Genomic DNA, 21,340 nt, shown 5'->3' with positions numbered 1-21,340 from the left:
CTTGGTTGTTTGTGCATGAAGCAAAAATAACATTTTCTAGTATCACTTATATTATTTAGGCATCAATTCCTCCAATGTTTGAGGAATAGAGTAATTAACTAATTATCTGAAGGGATAAATTCCACCCCTCATATAATATTAATAATCACTAAATAAAAATCTAACAGCTACAAATTATTTTTTATACATATGCTATGAATTTATTTAATGGCCACCAGTTAGCTGAAAGTTGAAGAATGTTTGTGCTATCAAATCTTCTTTTGCCCAACATTACACATGTACATATTTATATATATATATATATATATATATATATATATATAAGTAAATTATAAACTACCAAAAAGGCTGATTGACAGATGATGTTAATAGTTAACAAGCCTCAAAATTTTATTTGTTGGCCTAACTATATATTTATATATGTAAATTGATTCTACTAATTTAGTCCACCTGGCGGATTCACAAAGCACTGCCTTATATATTCAATTTATATATACATAGTGCTAGAGAGATTAAAAATTTTAAGCATTATATCATGAATTTAATTTATGGAAAAAATAAATTATACTACATAAATTGTCTTCTTGATGAACAAATTATATAATATGATCTTATTATTGATAAAATGATTGGTCCTAATTGATTGATATTTACCTATTTCACGTAATCTAATTATAAAAATTTCTATCTAATTATCTTTTTTATCAACATCTTTTTTCTTAAAAAGGGATTTTAAATATCAATACCAAAGAATTGCTTAATAAGTTTGAGTCACTTCCTGAATGCCAAGCAAAGAAAATATATATATATATATGTTTAGAGCCTTAAGGGATGGATTGATAGCCCTACACCTCGCAGGATTGAGTCCCCTAAAGCTTAACGAAATGTGCAAAGTAATATTTGAAAGCCCAATAAAGCCTTTCTGGACCTTTAAGCTATAACCCAATAGAGCTCAGAGCTAATAATGATCTATTCCCTAAGTTGAATTTTTGATTCTCAAAAAAAAAAAAAAAAAAAAAAAATTTCTACATTGACAAAAAGATCCTTGGCAGGGATATATTGGACCTGGTATATCCTTTTTCCAAATAGAAAATCTGACATATTCTCCTTCTGATGGGCCGGGTTTAGAGCCAACAGAGTCAGGTACACTCCACTTTGAATGAGGGAATCCTTTACAGGCTTACACTTTGTTTTTCTATTGCTTTGGGCCGTTCAAAATCATCTCTGGACCATGACACCTGCGATGGAACGACTTGGATAATCACAATAATAATTAGAGATGGATCAAAAGCATAAACTTACCTATGCATTTTATTTAAAAAAAAACTTTGCCGCATCTTCAACTTTTATTTTGATACAGTGAATATTGTAATTTATAAAATTTCATCTATTAAACACTAAAATTTATAAAATTATTCTATTGAACATTTTAACTTATAAAATTATATTGATTAAACACTTATTTGATAAATGAAAGTGTGAAAATTATTATTCCAAAAGTTTTTCTAACCACACATTAAATTAATAATATTATCATAATGGGTATACTAAATTTTTCTATTGAATTTAATGCAATTAGATCATTGGATAAGTATAGAACTTAAAAATGTTTTTAATAGATAGATTGTAACTAAAATATTGCATATTTTATTTGAGGTACCTAACCCATACTTTTAGGATAACTCCAACCTCCAATTAATTTCTTTCTCTATTATTAGTAATGATTAATTGCTATTAAACTAAAACTATTAAACATACCAAGGTATAGCCTAGTGATAATATCACGCCCGACTCTAACCACCAGAGAAATTGTCTGCTTTTGATCAAGCTAATTCGATTCATTCTTATTTCCCGCATTTCATTATTTATAGCTAACCTGTCATCCTAAAAACTAGTCAGAAATTTTGCTCTACTTGCCCTCTTAAAATTGCTTTGTCGGATTGAAATGTTACATGTCAATGCATATATGATTTGAAAATAGATTCGATTTAAATCCTTTCCTCAGTCCTAAGAAAAAAACTGTTATCAATGATTGGGGTTTTAGTGGGAAATGTAGGACTTGAAAATGAAACCCATTAATGGTACAAAATATCTTTTTTTTTTTTTTTTTCTTTTTTGAAAATTACAGCTCTCACTCTCCTCTTTTATTTTGGAGTTTCGTGTGGAGTTTTAAAATATAATAAATGGTATTTTCTACCTTGACTGAAAACAGAAAGCTAAAGTAAGTGTACCACCAAGCATTCTTTCTTTACCGAGTCCGACAACTAGTTGAAGAGGTACACCTCTGATTCCACTTCAAGCTGCTGTCACTAATATCAGAAACAAACGTTAATCTCATTTCTTCACTAAAGATTATATATAATCTCATAATCACACAAATAATTAAACATAATTTGGTATGACATTTAAAATTTTTCGCAAAATTCATTTAAATTTTATATTTCCAAACAAAATATTTTCAAATTCTATTAACCCTTTGATATTGATTTAATGATTAATGACATATGCACTTGAATGAAGATTTCTCAGTGCTTATCATCATTAGAGATCGATTTTTTTTTTATTGATTTAGGATAAAAGATTCATCAATTTCACATTGAAAGCCTTATCATCTAGGAAACATTTGTTTGTGCATTTTGGCATAAGAAATTATTAATAGGCCTAATATATTATGAAGTTATGGCAGTAATTTAATTACAACAAGCCAATGAAAAGCAGCAAGTTGCTGTGTATGGACAAACCCCACCCCAAATCTTATGAGTGAGGTAGTAGTGGCCATTACAAACATAAATTGTTGCTTTTTCATTGGAAATGGAAACACAAGAGATCCTCTTTTTCAAGAAAATGATTCATTGATGTGCCCATCCCTTTTGATTCATAGTGTGCCAGATAGATTTTGCATTTGCTAATTGCTCCAATTATTTCATTGCTAGCTTACCCTTTATGGGTATTTTCTTTTTAGCCAGATCGAATACAAAAATTCATCCGTAAAAAATCTCATGTTACTCATAATTTTTTTTTATTGCAGTGTATTAAATATTTTAATTTATAAAATTGTTTCCATTAGATATTTTAATAAAAATTATTCTATTGAACACTTAGACGGATAAAATTAGACATTAAATATTTGTTAAATAGTTGAAAAATATGAAAATTTTTATTTAAAAAATTATGCTACAAACACATCAAGTAAAGATTTTACACACAAATGTCAAAAACACTAAAACTTATTATTACTGATATGAGAAACCGTAAAATATTACCAAAATTCATAATTTCAACGATAGAATAGTTCTCTGATAAAACTAGGATTATCATAATAATTTTTCTGTAAAGTTCAATAGTAAGTTTATTTATGTTTAGCCCTTTTACCTATATATATCCAAAAACCACATTAGATCTAAGTAACTTCTAATACTAATTTGTGTAGCTAAACAGGTTTGCTTAATTGAAATTACCGAGAGTAACTTCAGTACACTTTAGCAGTCTCGTAGTCATAATTCTATCATACGATTCTAATTCTAATTAGTACATTCTTTACCCGAAAGTAGCATTTTAAAGACCATATCTAGCTAGCTAGAATCACATTATTCCATCCTAGTTTTCAAGATCACACATTTGTTTATATCTTCATTTTGATTATAACACTGAGTATAGAAAATCAATATGGAATTTCATTTCATGTACAAGTAACTAATTTGATTCGTATCTTTAATTTGATGCCCACTCAAGATTGATGATTCCACTAATTAATCTATTTTAAAGTTTAAGTCTCAAAAATTAATGTTAATTGAGAAAATCATATGATTATATAGGCAGAATGGAAGAAGTTTGTGAAAATTGTATTTTGGAAAAGTACAAAAAGAACCGGTTTATATGGACCAATTAGAAGAGTTATGATAGGAAGGAAGATATGAGTAAATTAAGACAGAAATGTCAAAAACAGAAGATATGAAATCAATAGATACCTTCGACCCATAATATGGATGTATAAATGTAAACATAAACTCTCTTTCTGTCGTGGTTTAAGGTTTTCGTATGGAAATTAAAGAGCAATAAATTCTCCCTAAATTATAATAAAACCAAATAAATTATCTTTTATCTCAAAACTAAGAGTAATTTATGAATGTAATTATTGTATATAATATAAACAAAGATAACATTGGAAAAAAATATCATTTGTTACTCTTAAAATACTCAAAATGATATCCAAAAACTATTTATATTTAAATTTAAACTTGATAGAGTTTTGTAAAGAGGCATCTAAGTAGGAAGAGTAGTGCACTTTGAATTATTCCTCAGCAGATAAACATAATTTGGCATAGGCATATGCTCCAATTTAACTAACTTGTTATTCTTGGCCAATTTGAAAATCATACTAAAGAATTTTTTTCTTTTTTTCTTTTTATTTTTTCTTCCTTTAAATTGGAAGATATAGATGATACTGTTAGCACAAATAATTAAGCATGTTATGGAACTTTATTTATTTATTTTTTTTTTAAGAAAGTGAAAGTGACAAAAATGAAAAGATGTGTAAGAACATCAATTATTAATACCTTTAAAAAAAAATAATGAAGGAAAAGCTTTGATATGGTTGGCCCAGATACTCATATACAGTTACAGAACCTTGCAGCCCATTAGCCACCTTTAAATGGCATAGAGGACAACATACTAATTATTACTAAACACCTTTTACTTAACTAAAAATCTAAGAATTAATATTAACCCTTCAAAGCATTTTAAGAATCTCTTCACACACAAGAACTGGTTTTCTTTTTGCTGATCAAACCGACCAAGAATCCCAGGTTATCTTGTCTTACGAGTAGCCATAATTTGTTCTATGACTAATGAGTATGGATTCTTATCTTCTTTTAAGTATGATCTTGCATCCCATGCATGACTTTCTGGAAGATGCTAAGCATTCGAATTTTGATAAAAAATAAAAATAAAAACTTAAAAATCATGAAACTCAAAAATGAACTACTTTTTCATTTTTCAGATATTCTGTCCAGTTGAAAGGAATTTGCCTCGTAAAAGTAATGAGAATTGCATCTGCAGAAATATTAGTATATGCAAAGCAGTAGAAATATAAATAGTAGCAGTAGAATCCTCTTTTTATCTCTTTTTATAAAGGAATAACACATTAAAATAAAAATGAATATCTTAATTATAATGTTATATATAATTAAGTAATCTGTAAGGAGCAAGCATGATAAATATGATATGGCCCTTTGCATTGTCATCACGCATTATAAATCCACCATCAACTCTTCTCTCCCTTAATTGGTTAAGACCAAAAAGCCACACTTTGCTGCTTTAGAAACTAACGCATTCACGAAACCATGCACTAAAAATTGATTTCTGTTATCTAAACTTCCCAAAAAGAAACTATAGTTTCTTATCAACAAAAATATATATATTGGGTATTACTCTACCATTCCGTTTTGCTTAAGCCAAAATGTCTACCCCAACATCAAATTTTGAAGTGAACCCATTTGACAATACATGTCAATCTTCTTCTCCACCACCATCACTAATCAAACAAAAATGTTCAACAAAGCTTATGCAAATATTATTTTCCGAGTTAAAAACACAACGGACTATAGCCCTTCCTTTATTAGCAATGAATTTGACATGGTTCGCAAAAATAGTGATCACAACGGCTTTCCTAGGCCAGCTTGGAGAGCTCCGGTTAGCTGGAGGCACTCTTGGCTTCACTTTTGCTAATGTAACTGGCTTCTCTGTCTTAAATGGGCTATGTGGTGCCATGGAACCTATCTGTGGTCAAGCTTATGGGGCTAAAAATTTTAGGCTATTACACAAAACCCTTATCATGACAATTTTCTTGTTGCTATTAGCAACTCTTCCTATATCTTTCTTGTGGCTTAATGTCGAGACAATTCTAATCCATTTTGGCCAACAACAAGAGATTTCACTTGTTGCAAAAACCTACCTTTTATATCTTCTCCCTGACTTGGCAATCACTTGCTTACTTTGTCCTCTCAAAGCCTACTTGAGTTCACAAGGTATGACAATTCCTATAATGTTTAGCTCAGCTCTAGGCCTAGCCTTTCACATACCCATAAATATTTTCCTCGTAAAAAGCAGGGGTCTTGAGGGAATACCCATGGCTATATGGATAACTGATCTTATAGTAATGATTTTACTAGCTTTATATGTGTTGGTGAAGGAAAATAGTAAAGGAGGGAAGTGGAAAGAGGGAGGATGGTTAGACCAAGGAGTTGAAGACTGGCTAAGGTTGCTAAAGCTTTGCGGACCGTGCTGCCTAACCAGCTGCCTTGAATGGTGGTGTTGGGAGATCTTAGTCTTGCTCACTGGGCGATTGTCGAATGCAAAGCAAGCAGTAGGAGTGTTAGCTATTGTGTTGAACTTTGATTACTTGCTGTTCTCTGTAATGCTTTCACTAGCCACTTCTGCTTCAATTCGTGTGTCAAATGAGCTTGGGGCTAATCAAGCAGGCTCTGCTTACCGCTCAGCTAATGTTTCACTGGCGGTGAGTTCGGTTTCAGGTTGCATTGGTGCGTTGGTGATGGTAGGAGCAAGAGGTATATGGGGGCCTTTGTTTAGCCATGACAAAGGCATTGTAAGAGGTGTAACGAAGATGATGTTGCTAATGGCGTTGATAGAAGTGGTGAACTTTCCTCTGGCAGTTTGTGGAGGAATCGCGAGAGGAACTGCCAGGCCATGGTTGGGTATGTACGCAAATGTTGGTGGATTCTATTTAATTGCTTTGCCAGTAGCTGTGCTTTTAGCCTTTAAAGCTGGACTTGGGCTTGGGGGGTTGCTGTTAGGTTTCCTGGTTGGGTTGGCAGCTTGCTTGATGTTGTTAGTGGTGTTTATTATGAAGATTGACTGGAATGTAGAAGCTGGCAAAGCACAAAAACTAGCCAGTAACATGGAAGAGACTATTCAAGACAGAGAAAATCATAAAACTAGTGATACAGTTGACAGTGCTTATGTATAAGAATAACTTGGAAACATTTGTTTCGTTTTGGTATGTTATAATCATATCCTAATTCATCCGATAGATTCATCTATGGAATGAAACATTAGTTATCATGGCGAGGGTACCATGAGAAGATTCAGCATTTTCGGCGTTCAATCAGCTGGATATTTTCCACGGAAAATAACTTAGCCCGCAGAAGATACAAATGTTAAAAAGATTTTTATTCGTGCAAGAATGATAGGATCTGCAATTTCAGTTGAAACACACAAACGTACAATTCTTTGTACTCCTATGATTATAAAGAATCTCACTGCTCCTGAAGAAAAATGAAGGCATTATCCATCTACAAACCCAGGTCCAGAACTCAAAGACTCCAGCTCTGCTGCTTTCTCATCATTGAAGCCTAGTGCAGCCAGTACTTTGTGACCTGGGGAGTCCACTTCTGACCAAATGCCAAGAAGCATATCACTTGTTGTAATTTCACCACTATCCCCTGTAATCAAGAGACACATTAGTTAAAAGTGAGTGTTCTATCTTTGCATGCCGTATAAACACCTAAACCCTGTTTTTATGCCCTTTCCCATGAAAGTTCATTTCAGGAAACTATGGCTTGAAATTCAGACGAGTTATTAAACAGAATAATTATGCCAATCAACATAAATACTGGTCAAACAGCAGAACACTTCTCAATAGATGAACACTTGCACCCAAGAATTATCTTAGCACAACATTGTGAATCACTGATTGCAACTTACTGAAAAAGCTTCAATTTAACATAACAGCCTAATACACAGAAACATTCTGCATTTGCAACTTGTTGCAATTGCAACCTAGTTTCAACTTCTTGACAAGCATATCCTAAAATGCAGCTTAGAGATATTTATTGCACCTCGCGCTCAAATTAGGTTTCAGAATGAAAAATTAATTGCTGTAGGCTCCACAATCCACATTGATTCAATTCAAAAGGACACCAGATTGCAACATGCTCAATCTCTTCTTTTGCCTATTTGCACGCTCCATACCAATCACACAAATCCTAACCACCCAAATCAATCCACAAACTCATTTCCAATCTTCCATATCTTTCACCATGAAAACTCGTATACTGAAGCTACAATCAAGAATATCCTACAATTGTACAGTTCCTCTCTCAATTATCCATGACCCTCTACTCCTTCAACATTGTACAGTTCATGAACCTTAACACAATCGTTCATGGCCGATTGGTCATGGTTCCTCTCTCGGTCATTCATGACAGATCAATCCCCTATCCTCCAATCTTACAACAGAGATTAATTGCATTACTAGCTACTATATAAGCTCTAGAATTATAATAATGGTTTCGCGTGTTTAGGATATCACTTATCAGGGTTACAATAACCTCCTAGAAAAGCCATAGCCTATGTTTTCAAGACCTTCTATTAAAAAATAATAATAATAATAATAATAATAATAATAATAAGCATTGGAATAAAAACAAGTATAAGAACAATGCACAAATTAGCTGCACTTACCTGATTTTAGTTTATGCTCAACAGCCCAGTCAAGGGCTCTTTGAGCTGATTCTGTCAAGGGAGGCTGCTCAGGTGGGAAAAAATACATGTCAGCCTTTCCAAGTAACTTGATAGTTTCTTCACGCACTTTGAAAAGAGTAATTCCATTTGTCCACAAATACTTTGCAGCTAGACTAGTCCCTAGAATCCAAACAAGAAGAATTTTCACATTAAAGGATATCAATAAAAATCTTTACATAATAACTCATCTAAAAGATATCGGACACCTGTTCTTTCAATATATCACCAATAAACTAACACAAAAGTATGAAGTAAAACCAATGCAAGTTAGTAGTAGACATATATAGTTTGCAATATGCGAATGACATTGACTGGAGGCTACAGAAACTACTTAAATTCCACCATGCGGGGTTAGTAGGATAGTCTGCAAGTCCATTATTTGTACTATTTTTGCAGAACACGGTGAACTGAACTAAAAAAAATTCACTCGAAATTGACATTAGAAAACGAAAAGCTTGAGATGAGCAAAATTTGTTACTACCTTCAATCAGGACGCCCATAAGAAGAGACTCAGTCCCAGTATTTGCATACTTGAGCTTCCTAGCTTCCAATTGAGCCAAAGCAAATGCCTTTATTGCCCTCCATGACCACCTAAAAATTTCAGCCACACCCAGTGTCAACAAAACCTCACTCTAAGCCAAAACGCAACAAACATTTTAACAAAACCAAACCAAGCTAAAATTGACTCACTTGGGAACTTTCTCAGCAGAAGCAAATCTCTCTGGATTCCTGCAAAAACCTGAAATTACAATTTAGTCCTCTGAAAATAGGAAATTATTAAATAAAGGGAAATTAAAGATGGGAAATAGCCAAAATACGCAGTTGGAAGGCTGGACACCGTGGCGGAGATGGGGCGGCGAGCCAGTGATTGATGTCTGGGATTTGTGGATTGGAAAGAAAGATTGGTCTTGTGTATGGTGGTAGCACCTAACCATAGTAGGTTTTTTGAAGTGTAGGGTTTAAAAGAGTGCGGTAGATGATATTTGGATTGTGTTTTTTGAAGATTGGAATGCCTGATTGCTTGGGTTGTCCATGGAAGATTGGCCAGCGATTGAGCAGCCATCTCTTGCGAGCTCTGTACAGTTGGACGACGCTTGCACTAAACGTGGATTGTAGATTGGGAAAGACGTCCAGCGAAATCGTGTTCGCGTTAGTGTTTTGTAAAACAAGCCCAGGAGCTTGGGCTTCACATATTTGGGTCAAAAATGTCCATTCAACACTGTGATATTGGATTATTAAACCCACAACAGAAACCCTAAAATTCAATAGCCCAAGCTTGGCCTTGGTTGGTCCTTTTTGGCAAGGGGATTCTCCTTACCTTACCTCTTCTTGCACTATAAACGAGTCGAGCCAACAGCTTCTTGGATAGTAAATATTTTTTTTTTTTTTTTAATTAGGAGATGTTGAATGAGACGAAGTAAATTTCCCCCAAATTATATAAAGTGTTTGTATTTGATCTGTATTATCAGTTTTACTTTTTGTGAAATAGATCATTAAATTTCCCTTACACAAGAGAAGTAAGTTTCTTAAAAATAATTAAGGAAGTTACACTTTTCTAGTTAAGTGTAACGAGTTTACCAATTTATCCTATTATCTAACTTTACTCCAATTTATACTATAAATATTATTGTAATTAGTAGTTTGAGAGCAATTTACTTTCTAAAAAGTTGATTTGCATATTAAATATATACAAATTATACTTCTTAATAGTAATTTCCTTAAAAATTTATTTTTCAGAAAATCAGTCATTAACGAGCCTAATTGAATATTTAGCGTCTCAACCAATGTCTAATTTCCTACACGACATGGGTGTCTTGCTGTCCCCTTCTCTCCGTTTTAAAGGCAGACAAAGCATGTTTCTGCAATATCTTTTTTAGACCTCTATTACCTTCTAAATGTAATAAGCAAGCACCGGGTTTCTCCCTAAAGCCATCTACACCACCACTCCTCTCCACTTGTTTTTATTTTTTATTTTTGAAAGAGTACAGTACACCACTCCACTTGTTATTCATCAGAAGCTGTATCCATTAACATTACAGCCCTCTTATAAATTGATCTTTTAAAATATAACATAATAACCATAATTTGAATATTTAATTTCCTACATTACGGGGACAAATATTCAACTTTTAATATAATTGTACCAAATTACAAATTCTTTTAAAACAGTAATATTTTTTATTTTATTAACTAGAGATCCCACAAGTCGAAATAATATTATAAGCTACAAATATAGGTACCACCTTCTTTTATTCATCAAACCGGTGAAAACTCTTATAGTCGAGAGATTTCAATTACATATGAATGAGAAGACTAATGGGACAATTAACTTAGAGAAATAACGTTTTAGTTGCGGGATTGCAAATTTAAACTTTTAAGTGGGAATCCAATTTCAAAAAAAAAAAAAAAAAAAAAAGTTTCTAACAAAACATAACATATTTAGTAGCATAATTGCAGTGGCAGGTGATTTGGCAACATATGGGAGAAGAACCTAATTAACAAACAAACAAATCTTTTAAGGGACAATTACTTTATATTAATCAAAGCTTCAATATTTGCAAAGACAAAATCACATTCCACTTTTATTTTTATCATGATTCTGTTCAAAATATCTCTTTCTGCAATTACTAGTTTCACAAGAAGTTGTCAACCTTTGCAGCTCTCTTGTGGGCTCCTTTCTTCTTTCCTGATAAAAAAAACTGGCTCTTCTACATACTGTGGCCCACATAGATCAGTAAGACATTTGATTGATATATTTTCTGGCCATATCTGGTCCGTCTGATTTTCTTGCACTAAATTGTGGAGGCTAACAGCCTAACAGAGAATGTGAATCAGGATAGTCAAAGTAGAAGGTTATAAAGTTTTTTAGTATAAGACAAGAAGAAAATACAACTCTCAATCTCAACTATGGAGTAATCTGTGCAGGCACACACCGTATATGATCTTGTGTATGGAATGACTTATTAGGACCCTACCCTTTATTTTCCAGTGTACCGTTTCTTATACGTTTGACTTCTTTTCATCTTCCTCTTTTTGGGATGGAATTCAAGTTATGTGGTTCAGATCTGCTTATGAATAATGGTAAAATTATTTATTTTTTAACAAATAAGGTTTGATACTGTTAACAAAAGTCAATGGAGAAATTCTCGTATCAAATTCCCTTGCTTATAATTTATTTTTCCTTTTTAAATAATATACTATTAACTGCAGTTGTTGTATCCACCCACCGACGTTTTACCATAACGTTCAAACAAGAAAAAGTCATTAGTATTAATTAGAATCCAAATTGAAGAATTAATAAACATAATTAGGACTTAGGACATAATAATTTTTTCCAACTTTAGGTTTTTTTTTTTTTTTTTTTTTTGAAAAATAACTTTAGGTTAATTATATTCCAACTATTCAGAGATTGTGATCAAAAGTAACTTTTTCAATTTTGTACCAAATTTAACTTTTCTTAATTAAATTAATTAGCTTTGTCGAGTAATTAAGCTACAAGAAGATTTTTTAGGGTCACAAAATTTAAACAGTGGACACATGATTGGATAAATTAAAATACAAGGTCAAAGCATGTGCAATCATGAGTAATTTTAATTCTTCTCTTCACAGATTAATTATGAGTTCTGACAAAAGCATGACGATAATAATCCCTCAATAAATCTTAATTAGTAGAATTAACTACAAATTAAATTGGTTTTTGGTGTTATTTTTCTAATGATTCTCACGACGTATTTTCTCTATTGGTAATGAAAAGTTGAAAGGACCACAGCAGTTATATGTTCGCATTGATATTTGCTTAGGGTTTACTCACGCACAGCATGATCTTAATAATGTGGTTCGCTGAAATTGAAGTTCAAACACCACAAGGATCATGGCTTCTTCAAGAACAACCCAACTGCAATCCTTTTCATTTTTAATAATTCTTAGCTACAGCAGTGCAACTGTCATTTTCATGCCTAATTTTTGTTTTGGTTAATGTTTTTCTTTTCTTTTTTTAATTGATGCAATTTGATTACCCTATTTAAAAGATTTTTCTTAGGAACTTCATCATTACATGTTTAAATTCTGCTAATGATGTATATTGTCTGATTAATCTTTTCACTTTCTATAAAAATATGAATAGTGAAAGATTTCAATTTGAGTGCTTTCAACAAGGAGCATGCAATACCATCGTCCAGTCAACAAAAAAAATCAACCGATCCAGTTCGATTAGGTCAATTTATTCAAAAGAAGTTCAGTTTATCGGATTTAATCGGTTTGAACTAAAGTTACTATTAGTTTTGTTATGTCTCACGTAAATTAATCAGTTAGATTTAAAACCAAGTTGATATGGTAAATCAATTAAAACCAATTGAACTAACTGATTCTGCTCGATTTGAATCAAATCGACAGTTTACTCACTCTTACTATTTTCAATCAATGTGAAGTTTTTAAATTTGAATCTCTCAACCATATGAGTTGTTATTAATTTAGTATTATTTCGCGATATTTAGCAAGCCGACTAAATATGTCAAACTATTAGTAGACTATAAAGCAGATAAGATCAATGGAGGTGTTTATAAAGGTTTCACAATCGAATAGGTTCAATTACAAACCAACAAAAGAAATTAATGATCAAATCAGAAAAAAGAAAAGAAAAAGAAAAAAAATAGTGGTGGGGATTGTTTAGATTTGGTAATGATATGTTTAATTTAAGTGAGATGTAATGTCTTCTCAAAGGGGAGCTAAAAAGTCCCCCTATGCCCATAATCTCGAATGTCAAAAATAATGTCATTTTCTTTGATATTACATTTCAGTAGTTTCTTCTGTCACAGCACAAAATTGAAAGCTTTCCTTCCTAACTACCATTTCCCCCCAGCTGGCTGAATTGATTTAACAACTCCCTTTCAATCCATCTCTCTTTTTCACATTCGCTTAATCCACCTTTCTTAGCCACAATTACATATTTAAAAAAGCCAAAATTCCAGATAAACAACATCCACCTGAAAGTTACATGTCTATTCATAATTATGTATTTTATATTGATTTATATAATAAATTCCGTAGCTATCGAGCAATAGAATTGGATAATACCCACAAATTTATTTTTGCTTGATTGTCGATATTTACATCTATAAACGGTTAGATCAATAAAAATAAACTGTATTTACATCATTTAAAATTTGAAATTCCTATTGATACGAACCCGTGCCTAATATCACACAATAGACACGTACCGATCAAATCAAAGAATCATTATGCTGTAGAGTATATTCTCCATTAAAGTTAGATAAAAGAAAATAAATAGCCAATAGCTTTTAATTGAGTAGTGCTTAAGCATTGCGTGTGAAGTTGAACTTTCAATACAAGGAAGTACTATCAAATTGAACAAAAATCCATAAAGATTACAAAAATAAAATATTAATTGATCAAAATTTCCTTTTGATTGAAGAAAATTAATTGCGTATTAAATATGGAAATGCTCTACTTATGATTACGTATTACTATGAATTGAATGCTCTGAGTGAATTCCTCTAACAAACAAAACAATATCTGACATATAAACCTATGTTTTATGTCAAATAATTTCTTTTATAACAAAGTTTCATCAAAACATGATAAAACCAAAAATAGAATTAGCATATACTTAAAACACGAACACTTAAAAATATTGTACTTTAAGCCGAGACCTGTGTTCTTACTAGTTAAACCGAACCGGTTGGTAAAGAGTGGGTCAGTGAGTGATGAAGTCAAATCTATGTGTGGTTTGTTAAAATTAAAAAACAGAGCAGTTAGAAACCAGACTTGCAATGCAAGCCATGAGTTGGGAAGAGGCCAAACACACTTTGCTTTACGCTTACGTTGTTGTTTTTTTTAGTCTCATGATGTAATTATAATACTTAGAGCCATCTGAATGCGTCAAAACGGTGCGTTGCTCTTCGAATTCTGAAGCTTCCAGAATCTTTGTCTTGGACATGGGAATATACTCTTTAGAATATAAGAAAATTTTGGAAATTTGTATACAGCAAATTCTAAATTTTCCTTCTAAAATTTGAGTGAAATTAAGTGACACCAATTCATACAGACGTAACTGTTAATGAATAGACATGATTATTCGTGAATAAATATAATTATTTGTGGAAAAAAAGGCTACTTGTATAAATAAAAAAAAAAAAAAAACGTTATTTAACATACAACGTTTATTAGTAATCAACTAATCATTTTTATAATCAAAACGTCAACAAAGTTTCCTTGGTCAACAATATTCTCACACCAATGAAAGATTTCATATTGACCATAGCTAATTCATTATTTCAAAATTTGAAAAGTCTAATTTGTATATTTTTCTTTTTAAACCTTTGTTCAGTCAATTTGATATACACGCAGTCTATATTGCAGCATTGCCTGTCCATAACATTGTTGTTGAAACAAAATAGTATTTTTTTTTTTATCAAAATATAAACACCGTATTTACAAAAATTGATATACATGTAAGCAGTATACAATTGTTTTAGAATGTCTATTTTTTTTTTAATTTTGAAATATACTATTCTACTTTAATTAAGTAATGAATTAAATTTATCATTACTAGAATGACAGTTTAGTAAAGTATTAGCGATATTAAAATGACTTTTAATTATTTCCTTAATTGTTAGTATGTTTTTGCAAAACGAACACTTATTAAGGAAAGGAGCACTACTGCCGCTGTAGCCTGTAGCTACACGTCCGAGCCATGTGGTGTGTGTTGGGTTTTGCATTCACATGCATCCACTTTGACCAAACTTTGTACAAATTCTTTAATTCAGTAACCTAATTTGACGGCCAAGATCTCCTGACCCAGTAAATCTTCCTTATATGGGACCCAGGAGAAACATGCATTCCATTTTACACAAACAAAACCATAAAATAAAATTACCTTAATTATTGTATTTTTAAATTACTAGTAATTGGGAAACAAGTCCAAATTCACGCCCAAAATCATACTCCAGATTTTCCAGATTAAATTAATTAATCACGTTAATTAGATGAAAACATGCCTCCAGTGTCTCACGGAGAGATGTGCGGCGCCGCTGTATACAATCCCAACTCCAAAGTAATGCTGTTGCCCCTGGTTTCCAAATGTGAATGAGGTTTCGAATTTGGCGCCAAAAGTCATTAATAAAGCAAAGCCTCAGGGCGGGATTTCCAAAATAAAAAAACAAATTAAAATAAGATAAAGGTTTTATGACACTGGGGACCCAGTTACCGACGTCTGAGCTGTCATCCACGTGTCATCATGGCTTTCCACTCTCTCTTGTCAGCACCTCGTACACGGCCCCTTCGACAGTGCAAAGGCCACTACACTGTTGGCCCTGGCCCCCTGTTATTTTTAACTTCGAATTATTCGCCCAACAAATTTACCCGCCCGCACGCACAACCAACCCCCCCGACCAACGTAGTTTACACGTCAATAAACGGAAAAGAAAACTGGGCCCTTATCTTACATTTATCGATGTGGATATTTCCCCGTGATGACTTGGCCCCCTCCCCACCCAATCACCCACCGCCGTCCGATTTGGCGGGAACCTCACTCCTTTCCCGCCAAAGCGTGAGACAAATTTAAACTTTTATTTGGATGGATGCAAAATATGAGAAGATGTAAAAAAAAGGTGAAAATGTACTAAAAATTTCAAATTATTTTATTTAGTTTGGGTAAAAATAATAAAAAAAGTATAAAATAAATTTATTTTTTCTTATACGATTCTCCTTCTAAATATCACTATTCATACTTAATAATAACAATAATGAAATTACTTCACATCAATTCAAACAATGAGTACAAAATAAAAAAGTAAAATCAATAATATCATTTTAATCCTTATTTTACCGCCTCTTTTATTTTATTTCATACCTTTTTCCAAACATAGCATAAGCCACGCCTAGTTCAAAAGCACTCAAAAAATCCGCCGGCAGAAGTTATTACCTTTATGTCATATATGGCTCGAGTAGTTTTTTTTAAAACTGCTACACCTGTCAGTTGGTAAGTTAAGATAGACCCTTCCGTTAATTTTCCGTTTCTGGTAGCAAAGCCACGTCGCAAAAATTTAGATATATTAAACGCCACGTGGCTTGATGGTGTAGGTGAACGGTACCGATCATTGTGACAACGGAGAGTAATAGTTATCTATCGTTAGTTGTTACTGTTATTATTTTGAAAAAGAGTGTTTAATTGAGGTGCGAGAGACAACGGACCAACTCGACTACGTGTTCTCTGACAATCCTGCACGTGATTGTCAGAACTTGTAGGGCCCACGTTGTTACACTTATATGGGGTTCGTGACAGCATATTATGGAGTTGACACTGCTCATAAGTTCGACACGTGTCACAGTCATGGCAATTTAAGAGGTCACTCATCTAGGGGGCGCCCAAAGAGAAACATAATAAGTCCGAAAGCGTGCCTCCACGACTACGTCTAAGTCCATGCGAGCCGTTTGATGCCGCGACCAATTAAATACGATCACGTGAAACCATCTTTCAAATGACTAATTTCCCCTCCCACATTGTAAACACAAATAATAACAATGCAAGTTGATCAAAGCATGTTTTTTTGTTTTTTTTTCAAAAAGCAAATCTCCTGTCCAAGTAGCGATGAATCCGATGATTTATCATGTATAGAGATGGAAGGACAGAATTGACCATTTGGATTAAGAACTTTAATGAAAATCGGGAGGGTAAAAGTGAAAAGAAAAAAAAAAAAGTTATAAGTAAGTGTAAAGATCAAGGACACCGAAAAATACAATCGAATCGGCGAAAAAGTGAGAAGTAAAAAGCCGAGATAGGAGCGGGTTGGGGGGTGAGTTGTTGTCACTTGTAGACGTCATAAATCCGAGTCGGCAAATCTCAACTTAATAACCAAGCGAAAAGAATGCTGGGGCCACCTAGAATGCCACGTGGAACAACCCTTCCCGTTCATCAAGAATGAAACAGAAGCCTTGTTCCCATTGAGTTGATCGCACGCAAAGGACACAAAAAGTACACACGTGGAATCCGAGCTGGAAATTCGAACAACCTTGATTGGGTGTTCGATCGACAGGTGGCAATTCGATTTGGTTGACCTCAAGTTAAGGAGAGGGCATAGAAGTCTCTACGGGCAGGCGCTAGTCACGCCATGTGACCCCGTCTTTCCTTCTAGGCGTGGCTAGGTTTCGATATTTTAAAATAAAAATAAAATAAATAAAAAAATAAAATATATAAAGGGAGAGGCACAAGGGCAAGGAGAGTTAAGAACAAGGCGTGCTTTGCGCTTGAGAGAGTTTAGTGAGAGAAAATCGTAACTCCTTGGAGAGAAAGAGACAGAAAGGGGGGAAAAAAAATAGAAGAGGGAAAGAAAAGAAGTTGAGTTTGGTAGGGATTGTTAATGGCGATTTGGACTAAGGAGACAGATAAGTTAGAGTTTTAAGAAAATCTGGCTTTTGGCTTTGTTTGATAACAGCTTGAAGAGATCGTTATTTTTCGGGCTCTTCTGTGTTTGTCTACGCTGGGTCTTTGAATATCTCGTCGTTTGTTGAATTATTTGTTGGCTAATCCGCTTAAAGGCGAGAGTAAGAGAGGAAGTACCTCTATTTTTAGCACTCAGTCTGGTTCTGTTTTTATCCTGGTGTTGAAATTGAAGGAAAAGAAGAGAAGAAATAGTTATGGAGTGGAGTGCGTCTTTGGATGAGTACGAAAAGCTTGTGTATAGGATGACCACTCCCAGGTTAGTTTTCATGTAGATTCACTTTCTTCAGCCACAATATTGTAACTCCTGGTTCGGATTTATTTCTTCAATGGCGATCAACAATTGTTATTATTTTGTTCTTTCCCTTTTTCCTTGGTAAATTCATGGGTTTAAGAGTACTTTTTCTTGAATAAACTAAAATTTCTGACACCGAAATCTCTGTTGTCTGTTCTCCAGAAATTACTTACCTAACCCATACAGATATTGAGTATATGAGATCTCATCTTTTGATATCCTTCCATTTTTTAATTTTTCACAAAAATTAACTCTGTGTTCCTTAGTTATGAACATACCTAACTTAATTTTTTCAAATTATTTGGTTTTTAAAATAATTGTTTGGCTTCTCTTTTGATTTCCGAGAAGTTTACGATTTAACCTTGGACTTTTAACAGAAGTTTTCAATGATGTCTGATAAATACTTCACACTTGTTTTCTACCATGTAAAAACATAGTTTCATCTCTAGATCATTCCTTTAACTTGGAATTTAAATTCCCTTGTAAAAGTAATTCTTCTGACTTGACCTTTCCTGCTTTTACAGGGTCGTGATCGACAATGCCGTTTGCCCCACTGCGACTCTTGTCAAGGTAACCCTTCCACGAAACCACAAAGTACCTACAAATCAGATTTCAGAAATGTCAAAAGAATTGACTAAACGCATATTAAGTTTCCTTCTAATTTGTTCAAAAATATTGACTTAAAAGTCTCCTTTGCTTGTTCTTGCAGGTTGACAGTGCCAGGAAACATGGGATATTGCTTGAGGCTGTTCAGGTTCTCACAGATCTGAACCTTTCGATTAAAAAAGCTTACATCTCTTCCGATGGAAGGTGGTTCATGGATGGTAAGAATTCAACTAAAAAACCAACTTCTTTTTTTTTGTTTTTTAATTCCTTGCTAATTTGCTCCTGTAAGATAGTGCAGTTAGCAATGTCTTGCTTCTTTGAATTAAACCAGAGTTTCTCGAGTGTTCTGCTAATAATATTTTCTGGGTTTATTTTTTCTCTTTGTTCTGCAGTTTTCCATGTGACTGATCTGAACGGAAATAAATTGACAGATGAAAGCGTTATTAACTATATTGAGCAGGTATTTGTCATGCTTAAAAGCAATTTATGACGTCTTTATAATTTTATAACGTGTATTTTCTTGAGATAACTGATGACGTTTCATGTTTTTGTGCATTGCAGTCACTTGGAACAATTCATTACGGTAGAACCCATGATTTTAACGGTTTGACAGCGTTAGAACTAACTGGTACCGACAGAGTTGGCCTTCTATCAGAGGTCTTTGCAGTGTTAGCTGACCTGCAATGTGATGTGGTAAAGGCTAAAGTCTGGACTCATAATGGACGAATTGCTTCACTAATTCATGTAAAAGATTGCAATTCAGGGTCCCCAATTGAGGACTCACAACAAATTGATAGAATTGAGGCTCGTTTGAGGAATGTTCTTAAAGGGCATAATGACATTAGAAGTGCAAAAACATCTGTATCTATGGCAGTCACACATACTGAGAGAAGATTGCATCAAATGATGTTTTCTGATAGGGACTACGAGAGAAAGCCTATTTTGAGGCTTAGTGCTGATTCTCCTTTAGTGACTGTGCAGAATTGGCTAGAGAAAGGCTATTCGGTTGTTAATGTTCAGTGTAAGGATCGAATGAAACTTTTGTTCGATGTTGTTTGCACCTTGACAGACATGGATTATGTTGTATTTCATGCCACAATCAACACTGCTGGGGACAGAGCTTATCTGGTATATGTTCATATGAATTCTCTTAATTTGATTTCTATTGATGAAATTAGTTTTGTTGATTTTTAGATCTTCACGTTCTGATTTTTATGTGCTAATTTTGTTTCAGGAATTCTACATCAAACACACAGACGGAACCCCAATTAGTTCAGAGCCTGAAAGGCAGCGAGTGATCTTATGCTTACAAGCTGCAGTTGAGAGAAGAGCCTCTGAGGTAATTCTTTTACTCCAAGTTGATGTCCTTGAAATTATTATGATTTATTATGTGTATTTTGCAAATATTAATGGGAATATTTTGTATTAATTGCAGGGTGTAATGCTAGAATTATGTACTCCTGATAGGCAATGCCTTTTAGCAGATGTGACTAGAACGTTTAGGGAGAATGGTCTCAATGTCACAAGAGCTGAGATATCCACCACGAGTGAAATGGCTGCAAATGTATTTTATGTAACGGATGCAGTTGGTAATCCTGCAGATCCCAAGTTAATCGATTCTGTGAGGCAAAAAATTGGATTGAGTTATTTGAAAGTGAAGGAATTGCCACCATTGTTATATCATGAAGAGGCTGAAAGGGAAGAGCAAGGGGTAGGAGTTGCCGGGGCGGTGTTATTATCACTTGGAAGCCTATTTAGGAAGAACCTGTACAATTTGGGATTAATTAGATCATATTCTTAAAGTGAAACACAAAAAGGCAAATTGGTTTAAGAAATGAAAAAGAAGATTTGTTGATGACATCTCTTTTGAGGTGGGCATATTCTTTGCTTGAGGTTTGAGCATGTGGTGTACATATGGCAAAAGGTGAAGGATTGTGGTATTAGTAGTAGCAGTAGTAGTTGGGTTTGGTTGGCCGAATAGAGGTAGAGACACATTGTAGGGCTGCTCCACCATATCGTCTATATATATATATATATGTATTGAAAGTTGATGCTTAGTTTGAAGGGAAGATCTTAAATGGAGGAAAGGAGAAGGAAAATTAGGTAGAAATTTGAAAACAATTTCTTGATTTACAGCGCAGCTCACAGTTGTACATAACGACCTCTTAATATAGTAGTTTTAATGGTTGACTTGTTATTCTTTTTATATCATTCTTCATCTAGAATCTTGTGTTTAGTTGATTTCTTTTGGTATAAATGGGGACATGAGGTCCTACACTAAAGAGGTGGATAAAAAGTCTTAATGGGATGAAATAAAAATAATTGAAAAGACAGATGGTTTATGGCGGTGATAACGCGTATGGTTTAGATTGGAGGCTCATTATGCAGGTTGAACCGCATGCACCGACCACCGTCCTAATCCCTCTTTTATCATTTGATTT

At 33.5% G+C, this 21,340-nt stretch overlaps 3 protein-coding genes across 3 annotated transcripts; 2 read left to right on the top strand and 1 right to left on the bottom strand.

Annotated features, from left to right (window-relative positions):
• Positions 1-5,278: 5,278 nt before the first annotated feature.
• Positions 5,279-7,538, top strand: LOC105645937 (MATE efflux family protein). The gene has a single exon (XM_012231685.4). The coding sequence runs from the start codon at positions 5,459-5,461 to the stop codon at positions 6,983-6,985; it is 1,527 nt and encodes a 508-aa protein (XP_012087075.1). The 5' UTR covers positions 5,279-5,458; the 3' UTR covers positions 6,986-7,538.
• Positions 7,168-9,684, bottom strand: LOC105645938 (ATP-dependent Clp protease ATP-binding subunit CLPT2, chloroplastic). Its single transcript, XM_012231686.4, has 5 exons — positions 9,360-9,684; positions 9,232-9,270; positions 9,023-9,132; positions 8,482-8,661; positions 7,168-7,460 (listed from the first exon to the last, which is right to left on the bottom strand). The coding sequence occupies exons 1-5, from the start codon at positions 9,602-9,604 to the stop codon at positions 7,303-7,305; spliced, it is 732 nt and encodes a 243-aa protein (XP_012087076.1). The 5' UTR covers positions 9,605-9,684; the 3' UTR covers positions 7,168-7,302.
• Positions 9,685-17,774: 8,090 nt separating this feature from the next.
• Positions 17,775-21,105, top strand: ACR7 (ACT domain repeat 7). Its single transcript, XM_012231687.4, has 7 exons — positions 17,775-18,257; positions 18,818-18,863; positions 19,003-19,117; positions 19,292-19,359; positions 19,461-20,027; positions 20,134-20,238; positions 20,335-21,105. Exons 1-7 carry the CDS (start codon positions 18,196-18,198, stop codon positions 20,698-20,700), a joined length of 1,329 nt encoding a protein of 442 aa, XP_012087077.1. The 5' UTR covers positions 17,775-18,195; the 3' UTR covers positions 20,701-21,105.
• The last annotated feature ends 235 nt before the right edge of the window (positions 21,106-21,340 follow it).

This window comes from Jatropha curcas, chromosome 4 (genome assembly GCF_041381405.1).
Source record: "Jatropha curcas cultivar XTBG-Jc1 chromosome 4, XTBG_Jcur_1.0, whole genome shotgun sequence".
In the NCBI taxonomy this organism is placed as follows: Eukaryota; Viridiplantae; Streptophyta; class Magnoliopsida; order Malpighiales; family Euphorbiaceae; genus Jatropha; species Jatropha curcas.
Note: the sequence above shows the minus strand (reverse complement) of the source record. Positions and strands in the feature narration are given on the sequence as shown.